The sequence below is a fragment of the Tupaia chinensis genome, unplaced genomic scaffold (genome assembly GCF_000334495.1).
Source record: "Tupaia chinensis unplaced genomic scaffold, TupChi_1.0 Scaffold000377_2, whole genome shotgun sequence".
NCBI classification, from domain to species: Eukaryota; Metazoa; Chordata; class Mammalia; order Scandentia; family Tupaiidae; genus Tupaia; species Tupaia belangeri.
In genome coordinates, this window is record NW_006159876.1 from 3,176,022 (window position 1) to 3,187,640 (window position 11,619).

Here is an 11,619-nt window from a genome sequence, read left to right on the forward strand (position 1 = left end):
CACAGACTGTAATGCACACTGGCTCACCGGTGGTGCGTGTGCAAAGGCGTCTCCTGGGGCCTCTCCCTAGAGATTCCGATTCAACATTGCATTTTTCATAAGCTTTCCGCATAATTCTGAGGCCACGCTGGCCCATTGCTCCGTCTGGTTTTGGCGAATGTAAGCCTTTTTGTTCTGGAGGGTCAGAGGTACCAGGTAGAACTCCATCTTAGCCTCTGATCTGTGGACTCCAGCCTCAGATAACCTCTTCTGTCCACCTGACCCAGCTGAAGCACAGGTGCTTCCTGCTACTGTTTGTGCCTTTCCCAGTATCTCCAACCTGACTCCCTCTCCTCCAGGGAGCCCTCTTTGACTTCCCTCTAACTTTGAGTCCCATTTGTGCCAGTAGATCAGTTCAAACTGCAACTGAACTCTAAGTTTCTTCTTTAAAAATTATTATTTTATTATTATTATTATTATTTAAATTTGACCAGAGAGAGAGCTAGAGAGAGACAGCGGTGGGGGGGGGGTGAAAAAGTAAGCCACCAGGTCTAGGACTCAAACTGTGGTTGGCCATGTGGGAATCCAGCACCTTAACCACCATGCCACCTGCTGGCCCTGTGAACTCTAAGTTTCTAAACTTGCCCAACATGAATAAATTTAAAATATGAACATACTCTGAACTGAACAGGTATTTCAGGCTGATTGAGCTCTAACAGGTCACAGTCTGGGAGGACAAGGAGTGAGCCAGACAGCTAAAATTACCTTGCAAGGGATGCCCAGTGCCACCAGCGTGCCTTCCCCCTCCCAGCTTTTCAAACGGCGCTCCGTGGCAAGTTATCTGTGGCTGCTTCTAGCCAGTGTCATTCCAGAAACACCCGGTCCCTGGAGACTGCTTAGAGAACGTTTCCCAGCTGGATTTGCGCTTCTGGCAGGTTCCTTGTTAATTATACCCCTCTGCCATAAAAACCCAGTGTAAAGACCTCCCCTGGCCAGGAAAGCCTGGCCCTTCAAGATTAATCTGGGCGCTCATTAGCATGTTGGCAAATGAGCGATATTAAACCACCCAGCCGTGAAGCCTGGGACACACACTTCAGGTTGGAGGTTTGGAGTTAGTACCAGGTCCCATTGCCAAACCCGCTCAGCCCAGGGCGTCCTGCAGAGCTGGGTCTGTCTCCATGACACCTCAGCCCCCTCTGCTGGGCTCAGGCCTTTTCCCTGAGCATTTACTGTCCCCATCAGTGCAGAAGGGGAAGCTGAACCCTGAACACTTTGCAAAGCGGGGAGTCCATTCTGTTTGCATAGCTTTCTTTCTCTGTCCCACGAGGCTGAGAAGGAGAGATCCCTCGGTGCAGTGCCCAGCCCCGAAGTGACTCATCACCTGCCACACCTGCAGCAGCTCTAAACATTTACTGCGTACCTGTTCAGCATATAATGTGTTATTTTATCTTCCCACCACCCTGAAAGACATTGGCTATTATCCCCCTCCTTTAATTCCCACAATAACTGCACAAAGTCCCTGGTAACACTTTTTTTTTTTGTAGAGGTTTTTGCTATATGGTGCATGCGCTCACCAGAAAGTCAGAGAGAGACAGAGAGACAGAAAGCGAGAAGTATCCCCCCCACCCCCCCAGCAGGGATGGCCACACCGTAATCCCTTCTTCTTCATTCTCCTCTCGGGATCTTGGGCACGCACGCACATGCACCCGGTGTGAGTTTAAGCCGCCGGGTCCGGGACTCAAACCGCGGTCGGCTACATGGGAGTCCAGCGACATAGCCATTATGCCAACCGCTGGTCCCATCCCTGGTAACATTTATCGTAGATGTGCAGATGAGGAAACGGAGGCTATGCCAGTTATGTAACATGTCTCTGGACATCTTGCTAGCAAGTGGCAGGTTTTAACCTTGACCGCACATTTGGACTCAGAGCCCGTGCGCTCTTAACCCGTTGTGCTTCTAAGTGGGGTTCTCAGGAGATGTGTTGGAGTCTGGGGTCTTGGAATTTCAGAATTCTAAGAGGTCTTTGGGAAGGCATGGTGGGTGCTGAGCTGCCTCAGTTTCCCTAAGCCTGGACATAGACAGGGGTTTGGGCCAGGTCTGTACAGCTGTGTGCCTCTGAGGCACATCTCCAGTGTGCTGGCTAGTGGGGGCAGCCTGAGGGCCCTCCTCCGATGACCTTCCAGGCCTCAGAGGCCTGCTGTGGGTCCACTCATGGAGCTGGCCGGTCCAGCCCGCATGCACGTTAACCAACATGGTTTCTCCAGGCAAAGCAAATTGGCTTTCATAGCCTGAACCCAGCCATCTGGCCCAGGTCGGTGAACCTTCTGGGGCAAACCCTGAGAAATACCAACCTCCGTGAAAACGAATTCCTGAGCTCTCAGCTGAGGTCCTCTCCAGCCCACATGCTAAGTGTGAGTGCTCGCATTAGCATCCTGGCTTGAATGCATTTCCTGCAGCCCCTGCCAGGGGTGGGATAATACAGAGGCTTATTTTAGTGAAGCTGAGATTGGCTTCCCTGTGGCTTCCACCTGCTGCTCCAGGTTGTCAGCTGACAGGCAGGGTGGCAAGATACCAGTCCTCACAGGAGGTGTGGAGCTTGTCCTCAGTGCACCCCTAAGTGTACTGAGGTGGAATAGGGTAGAGGGTACCTGCGAGTCACTTACGCTCTGATACTCAGGTTCCCCACCTTAATAGTTAGAACAGTTCTACCTACCTACCTATACGATTGTGTGAGAATTCAAAGGCCCAGGGCAGGGCTAGCGGGTGGTGTGTGGTTAAGGTGGTTAGATCCCACATGGCCAACTTCGCGGTTTGAGTCCCAGACCTGGTGGCTTGAAAAATACACTGGGCGTGTGTGCCTGCACGCCCAAAATCCCAGGAGGAGAAGGAGTTATGGTGTAGCCATCCCCCAGCAGCGGCGACTTCTTTCTCTCTGGCAGGCACATACATCCTGTAGCAAACTAACCACAAACAAACAAGATGAAAGAACAGGCCCAGGACACTCAGTGTGCGCTAGCAGTGCTGATGCAGCTTTGTGGCCGGGGCGAGCACTTCTCTGAGCCAGCGTCTTCACCTGTACAACAGGATAAGTCACTTCCCCAGTTGCTACAGAGATCAGCTCCCAAGCATGTTCCTTGAAAACCATAAGGATCCGAGCAAACATGAAGTATTTTCCAACATGTTGGCTTTGCCTTCCGGAGCCACCCAAAATAAACCTCACCCTCCTTTTTCCATTCTCTGTTATGTGCACTAGAATGCAGCAAACGAGCTGGGCTGAAAGTCACAGGGATGTGCCTGAATCCAGTGGGAGTCAGGGAGCTTTGAATTCCTAGGGATCCTAGGCAGGGGGAGCGGAGCTGGTGGTCCAAGGCCACTTGGCTGTGGAGCCTGATGCCGGGCTGCAGGCTCTGCTCCCCTGGGGAGGTGACTGCATCCTCAGTATCAGCTCAACCTCCCATGTGCTGACTGTAGTTTTCCGCCTCCCATCTGTTCCCAGCTACGCCGTGACTGTCCAGGAATCGTACGCACACCCCTTCGATCAGATCTACTACACGCGATGCACAGATATTCTCAACTGGTTCAAGTGCACCAGGCACAGGTGAGTCCCTTTCTTGGATGACAGAAACAGAAGGTGCCAGGCTTTCAGAACATGCCTTTGTGCAAGGTAGCAGCAGGCTCCTGGGGAGGTGCTGGCATGCACCTCTCACATGCCCAGCACTCCCTGCACACGCCCTGCCCTGAAATGCTCTGCTGCCCACCTCCTGGCCAGAGGGGCTGTGAGCAGGGCCGGCTGGAAGTGCGAGAGAGTTAGTGACCCTGGCCAGTGACAGGCGGGGAGTCGGTGGACAAATACCCCAGCTTCCTCACCCTCCGGGGGAGGTTCTGCACAGTGTCCCGGGAGTCTCCAGTGGGAGAGCAGCTCAGTAGCAGGCCCTGTATTGGCCGCCTTTACCCCCCATCTCACATTCCCACTTCCTACCAGTGCTTTTCAGGACCACTTCCCAAAAAACTGCTTATCCTCAGATCGTTATCTTAGAGTCTGCTTTTGGGGGCAAAAAGAACATCAGGCGAGCTCAGAGTAGATATGTCCCCATGCCAGGGCATCTGACTTGAAGAGTAGTGCAGACTAGAATTCAGCAACCTCAGGGGCTCCCACATAGCATAATGGTTAAGACACTGGATGGACTTCCCTGTGGTCAACTGTGGTTTGAGTTCCGTACCCAGCAGCTTGAAACTCATGCCAGGTGCATGTGCATGAGTGCCCCACATCCTGAGAGGATGGAAGACAAGGGATCGAGGTGTGATCATATCCCTTGGGGAGGGGGTGATTTCTCATTTCCTGTCTCTCCAGGGAGCGCACACCCCCTGTAGAAAAAAATCTCTTTAACAAAAGAATTCAGCAACCTCTCTGCACCATGCCTGGGTCCAGGGCCAGGTTACTCTTAGCCATGCTCAATGTGAACAACTCACGTGGTAACCTCACAGCCTTGTCTGCAACCCTCCTGCAAGTCATGACGTGCTCTCGGGTCACCAGGGAGATAAGAGGGAACAGAGGACATGTTTTGAGGGACGACCCTGGGGAAGTCACTTTATCTGGGGATTCCCGGTATACTCATCAAACATAATCCTTGCTCTACCCACCCTTCAGAGTCCAGTGAGATCAGGAATATGAAAATATTTGGAAAAGTGCATGGGAAAATGGAGAAAAGGGTACAGCATTAGACACAGGTGAGGTGGCGTTATTATTCAAGAGATGAATAGCCAGAAGATGAAGGGCAAATAAGGAAATGCAAGAGAGGCCACATGGTGGGCCCTTTTCCTAGTTGCTGAACATCTGTGTTGATTCCAGATTTCTCTCTTATTTCCTTCTGCGAGCCTAGTCCGTCTTTGAGGATTATCCAGGAATCATGGCAGGGAGCACTGTGGATGGGAAACTTACTCTATGCTTAGAAGCCTACGTCCTGGTTTTCTTTGAGACCTTTTGTCTCACTTGCTATGAGACATCAAGCATTAACATTCTTATCTGGGGGTGCCATAGTGGTTAAGGCATTGCACTCTCATGTGGCCAGCTGCAGTTTGAGTCCTGGACCTGGTGGCTTCAAACTCACACTGGGCTCGTGTGCAGTGCTGTGGTGATCCAAAAGCCCAAGAGGAGAATGGAGGAGAAGGGATTGTGGCATGGCCATGGCCCTGGTGGGGAGGGGGGGTGATTTCTTGCTTTTTTTGTCTCTTTGGCAAGTACATGTGCCCTCTAGCAAAAATCTCTTAGAATAAATAAATAAATAAAATAAATTTCTTATCTGCTAACTCTGATATCTTCTCAAGGTTGGTCTTCATTGATTGCTTTTTCTCTTGTATAGGTATATGTTTATGCATGTAGTCATTTCTGATTGTATTGAGAGCATTCTGACTCACAAGTTGTAAAGACTAGATTCTGCTAGATTCTTCCACAGAGTATTGGTTTGTTGTTTGTTTTAATAGCCGTCTACTTGGCTCAACTCAAATTTCAAACTCTGGAAGTTCAGTACTTTAGTCTTAGCTGGACTTCTTGCAGTGCGCCCCCATGCACATAATTCAGGGGCCAGAAGATTGAACAGAGATTTTACAAAGAATGTAGAGGGCCCTCATTGTAGTTCCTGCCTTTTGAAGATTTCCCTTTTCACTTGCTAGCTGTTGGCAAAAGTTCAGCCTGACTTGTCCTGGTTCTTCACTCCAGTAAGGCAGTGTGTGTTCCGTCTGAACTTCACCCACCCAGAGTATTGTTCGACTCACTTGCCCGGGGCGGCATCCACGGCCCTTTAGCATCTGCGTGCTTTTGTCCTCTCTCTAATCCCTCACGTAGTTGCTTTTGATATTTTTTTCCCAGACTTCATAGCTGTTCTTGGAAGAAAGATCTGGTCCAATAGGAGCTTATCAGCCACTACTATATTCTCTTCCTCAAGCCTTTGACTATGATGAGGGTCTGGGGCCAAATGCTCCCCTAAGACCTTAACACCCCAGTTTTGCCAGAAGTGGTTGCCTGTGGCCCTGGTCAAAGGTGGAAGCGGAAGTAGGAGTCCTGCTCCTTCCTCAGCCTTGGCAAGCCCCGTGCCTGGGCTGAGTTTGCTGTGCGCTGTGATTCCCTTGGGTACTCGGAGGCCAGGCTGCCGTCCATCACCACTGGGGCTGGGAGAGTGAGTGGCTGCTTATTAAAATAGGCCATATTCCTGGAACATGAATTATTTTGCTAAATTATTGAGTTGCCTTGCACTTTTTCTGATGACCCAGAGCGTGCATGCTGACAGCTGCACCATTAGTCTGCCTTGGTGTGGGATGGCTTGTTTCAACTCAGCATCCTTCTCCTGAGAGCATCCTGGCACCTGGCCCCAGCCTCTCCTCGCCCCACCCCTGCACAGGGAGCAATCCGGGACGGGGGAGCCAGAAACAGGGGCAGCGTCACTCTCCTGAAAGGCTTTATTGATGCCAAGACCACCTCCCTGTTGGGAGGGCCTGGGGTAATCCCGCTTGGCCGAGGGGGATAGCTGGATGACCTGAGTCATTCTCTGAGAGTTTCACACAACCCTTGGAGCTGTGGGGAGCTGCCTTCCTGTGCCAGGGAAGTCACTTCACTTCGAGGCCAGCTTACCTTCCATTATGTGCTTTTGACAAAGTAGAATGACCTTAGCTTGCGACATTCCCAAATATCACAGATTTCCCCAGGGCCCCATACTGTCATTTGTCATGAAGCGAGAGCTTTAAGAACTAGGAGGGTTGCCCCGGCCCGTGCTGTAGGAGCTTGCCTGACCCTCCATGGAAAGCAGGTTGCAGACACCTCTGACGACCTGATGACCGGCCCCAGCCTGACCCCTGTTCCATTACTGCTGAGGAGGGGTCTACATGGCAGGCTCCCCTTGGAGGCTGGTGGGTAAATGAAAAGGCCTGAGGGCTTGGGGCTGAGTCTGTGACCTTGGGCAAGTCACTTTCTCTCTCTTGTCCCTAAAGGCCACTTCAGATCCCTTCTACTTTGTACATATGAGAAGGGGCATTCTCAGTCACTACCCCATTTTGACTCCCTGCTTAGGAGCCAGTGCTCACACCCTTCCTATTTCCCACCTTACGCCATCACTCCATCTGTGAGGTCAGAAAGCCATGCCGTGAGAACTGCCGCGGGCTGTGCATTAATACTAGAGGCTTAGTCTATAGGCTTTGCAGTTAGAGCTGGGTTCAAATCCTGGCTGGGACACTTAGTAGATGCAGATCCTCAGGCAAATCACTGACCTATCTGAATCTTAGTTTTCTTACCCCTAAAACAAAGGGAGGGTGATGTAAAATACAATAAAAACTATAAACTCTGAAAGAGAAATAAAAATTTAAAAAAAGAGTAAAACAGAAATACAATAAAGGGGCATAACAGTGGAACCTTCCTCAGGGAGCAGCTGGGAGAATGAAATGGGATTTTGTCTGTGGTCTCTCTGGACGGGGCCCCATCTTAGCACTGTGTCAGTATAAGGACTGGAACCAGGTGTCCGACTTGCAATCTAAAGCACCCGCAGCTCTGTGGGCGCTGGCTTCTCCCTCTGCCGAGCGGGGCTCAGCTTAGGGCCTTCTCAGGGATGCACTCCCAGTTCCCCTCCAGGAGGTGCTATTTTGGGGGTGGGAGAGATCGATCCTCTCCCTGGAACTCAGTCAGAAGGTCTCTTCACTGAAGGTTCAGTTCTCCAGACCTGGACCAGTCCCTGGGGCCGGGAGCAGCCTGGCAGGTTGGGGACATGGGGGTGGACACGGAAACTCTCAGGGTCAGAGTCCTGTCCAGGTCACCCCATGGGCCCCTCTCACTCGGAGTCTGGAGGTTTTAAGGAAACACAGAGAAGGCCAGGGTCGCCCTCCACAATGTCATCCCAGAAATTACGTTCCGCAGCCCTGCTGTTAGGGAGAGCGTGGGGAATAGCCGGCAGGCTTAGCAGGCACTGCCGCGTCCTAATACATTCTGCGGCACGGCGGCCCAGATCCCACCATTGATTTTTCTTTATTGTGTTCCTTCATATTCGAAGCCGCCATGCATTTTAAAGTAATTATTGAATGGCATCCTCGATACAGCTTAACACAAATATCATTCTAAACGGGCACGATTGATTTTCAATACTTTCAAGTGGCTTTCTCCCTTGTGCCTTAGGATCAGCTATAAGACGGCATATCGGCGAGGCCTCCGGACCATGTACCGGCGGAGGTCCCAGTGCTGCCCTGGCTACTACGAGAACGGAGACTTCTGCATACGTACGTAGGAGGCTGCTGTTCTGACCCCAATGGGAGGGGATGGGAGGGGCAGTAGAGAGGTCATCTGGGGCCCCTGGGCAGCAGCCTCAGCTGACCCCATGCTCCAGAAGTGCTCAGAGGGAGCAATGGGTTTGATGCTAACATGTTAGCAAAGATTTGGCCATCTGGTCAACTCCTCACCAGGTGAGGGAAACAGGTCAGTTCTAGGCTTCGATGGGGGACGGGGGATCCTTCTGCAGTGGCCACTGTGAGGAGCAGGTGGGAAGAAGCACTGTATGTCTCACCCAGGGCTGCGGCCATTGTAGGTACTCAAGAAGACTTTGTCGATGGGGGAGATAGATGGGTAAATGGATGGAGAGATGGACGGATGGAAGAGGGGAAGGAGGAAGGAAGGACAAAGGAAGAAAGGAAGGCAGGATCATTGAGTGCCAAAACCACAGCTCCTGGGAGGAGGACGGCAAAAGGAAGACCTTGAGCGAGTCGTTCCAGGGATCACAGAGGAGTGAGATTTGCAAAAAGTATTGGGGACATTGGAGAAAAGGGGGATGAAGGAAAGACAAACACTTCCTCTTTTCCTGTTTGTCTACAGCAGCTCAGAAAAATGAAGCCTTCGTGTCCCCTGAGACAGGGGCTGATCTCCTGGCAGCTGTGGGTTCTCGGGTGGGGACGGTGTGGCAGGTGGGAGGCGCCTAGGAACTGGAGTTACAGATCTGGGTCTGGGCCCCACTTCCCAGCTACGTGCCTTTGGGCAGGTCACCTGCTCTCTCTGGGAGAATGATTGCAGGGGCCCTGCCAGATCCTCAGGGATTTGCCCACTCACCTAGGACAGGTGGAATGGGGCCAGAGCGGGACTTGCCAGTGACCGTTAGGAGGTTCCCTCAGTGTAGGAGAGTATCAGAGGGGCTGGAGTGAGAGGAGAACCCACCCCCAAGGTTTCTGTCTCTTCACTTGGAGAGAAATTTTCCTCACTAGTATTCTCCTTGCTCTTCAGGTGGGTAGAGCACACCAGCCCCAGAGAGAAAATTGGGGCAGGGTGGGTGTGTCGATGTTGGGACCGAAACGACAGTATTCCCCTGCTGTTGTATCAGCTCCCCTCATGCTGGAGAAACTCGATTCTAATTGCATTACAGGAATGAAGAATGCTCCCGCAAATGGGTTCAATAGTTGTGGTTTTGCAGGAAAAATACAATGAAACTCAACCAAAATTAATCCCGAAAGGCCATTTCTCAGGAGCAGGGCAGAGGACTGAGTGAGGGCACAGCCTTGGCCAGCACCTCCCCGGGGATAGAGTAATTGCAAGGCTCAGGTGTAGACATGAGATCAGGACAAGGCTTTGCTGCTTCTGCCCTGTCTGCATGGAGTGGAGTGAGCCAGGCTGGGCTGGGATGGGGGACTCATGGAGCCTGAGCAGGATGGCTGTGAGCGGCTGGTCCGGCAGAGGGCCCGGGGACGGACTCACAGAGATTATAAAGGGAGTTCGGACATCAGCAGGGGCTCCGGGAATAGATGAGCACATTTCCCTCCTAATTGCCGTCATGGCGTTGGCGGGGCTCTCGGAAAATGAAGAGCAGGAAGTGCTAAGTGTCCTGATGGCTCAGGCCGGTCTTGCTGACCAGCAAGGGCAGTTTATAACCTCCTGGCCCACTCCTTATGTAACTGCCAGGCACCTCCTGTGGAGCTGGTGGCCACAGACCCGGCCACCTGAAAGCCAAGCTCCAACATTCGCTTTAGGGGCTAGCTGGTGGTTCAGAGGTTAAGGCGGCTGGCTCCTACATGACTGACGGTATGGTTCGAGTCCCAGATCCGGAGGCTTGAAACACACTTTGGGCATGTGCATGTGTGTGCCCAAAATCCTGAGAGGAGAATGGAGGAGAAGGGATTGCAGCATGGCCATCCGCCCCAGGGGGGATTTCTCACCACCCCACCCTCTGTCTCTGTCTCTCTCCAGTAAGCACATGTGCTCTATAGCAAACTACAAAGCAAAACAATAACGACAAATCACTTTAAGGACTGAAGGCTTTTCTTAGGTGCCTTCAGTGATGACAGAGTCCCGTAGGCCTGGGTTTGAATCTCGCTCTGCCACTCTCAGCTTCTTCCTCTGTCTTCATCGCCCTCTTAGCACACACCGTGTGCCAGGCACCGTTCTGACCTCTTCACGAACTCTGCTGCAGCTTCTCCTGTGACAGCCCTCTGAGGTAGACACCCCATTCCTCCCATTTTACAGGTGAAGAAACTGAGCAACAGAGAGGTTAAGTAGCTTGCCCAGAACACACAGCTGCAAAGTAGCAGAACATGGATTTGAACCCAGGCTTTCTGGCTCCAGAGTCTGTGCTCTGAACTGCATGGACAGACCACTTCTCTCCTCATGAACCCAGGCGAGACTCTACTTCTCTGAGCCTCAGTTTACACTCACGTCGAACAGAGTAATGATCCCTGGTCAGGCACAGAGTAAAGGCTGAGTGATGCCAGTTCCCCTTTCCATGCCGTGGTTCTTACCGTTACTCACCGTTCTTACCGTGGTTCTGGCGTGTATCCTCACTGCTCAGAGGTCCGTGGGTCCGCTCCCTGGAAGCCGCGTGCTGCATAGTAACCCTCACGCACGCACAGCCCCTTGCACAGCGTGCCGTGGGTTCTTGGCGCCCTTGGGCCTGTGGTGAACAGTGGCTGCTGCCTGCTCACATTGGTCTGTCCCGCACGTGTATGGTCCTTCTCGCGACCTGCGTTGCATAGGTACACGTGACGGGCGGTTGCTGCCCTCGCGGGGCTCACAGCCTAGTGGAAGCACAGGGTGTACCGGGCGGTGTTTGAAGCCAGTATTTCTGAGACATCTGTGGGCCACCCACGTGCTCTGCTGTGGACAGCCTCAATGGGAAGGCAAGTCCTTAGGTAGCAGACCAGACACTGGCTATGAACGCAGTCCAGCTCAGGTAGGAGGGAGGCTTCATGGGCTTTGAGCTGGACCTCAGTGGATGGAGTGGCATTTTGGGGCAGGTGGGAGAGGAAGCCCCATCATCAGGAGGTGGGCGCGGGCATGGTAGGGAGCAAAGAGGCTGCTTACCCACGGCGGGCAGGTCTGAGCGGAAGCCCGCAGCGGGCTGGGTTAGGCAGCGTGTTAATTCACTAGGGCAGCGGTCCCAAAGTGCACGGGCCGGCTCCTCGGCCAGCTGGGTCACTTCGGTAGTGGATTATAGACTCTCTGTTCCGGGGGTCAGGTGTTGGCAGGGCTGCTTCCTTCGAGCGCTGTGAGGGTCTGTCCCAGGCCCCTCCTGCTTCTGGTTGTGGTTGGCTTGTGACTGCACATTGCAGTCGTCACATAGTGGGGTGTGTGTGTGTGTGTGTGTGTGTGTGTGTGTGTGATTACGTGGAGAGGTCTTTATCTTCAGAGAG

General features: G+C 52.6%; 1 protein-coding gene across 1 annotated transcript in view; it reads left to right on the forward strand.

Annotated features, from left to right (window-relative positions):
* Positions 1–11,619, forward strand: part of MEGF11 (multiple EGF like domains 11) — a 273,906-nt gene that overhangs the window by 1,321 nt on the left and 260,966 nt on the right. Inside the window, exons 2-3 of the mRNA XM_027773823.1 lie at positions 3,476–3,577; positions 8,132–8,232. Of these exons, the coding sequence (XP_027629624.1) occupies positions 3,476–3,577; positions 8,132–8,232 (203 nt within the window). The remainder of the gene's footprint in view (positions 1–3,475; positions 3,578–8,131; positions 8,233–11,619) is intronic.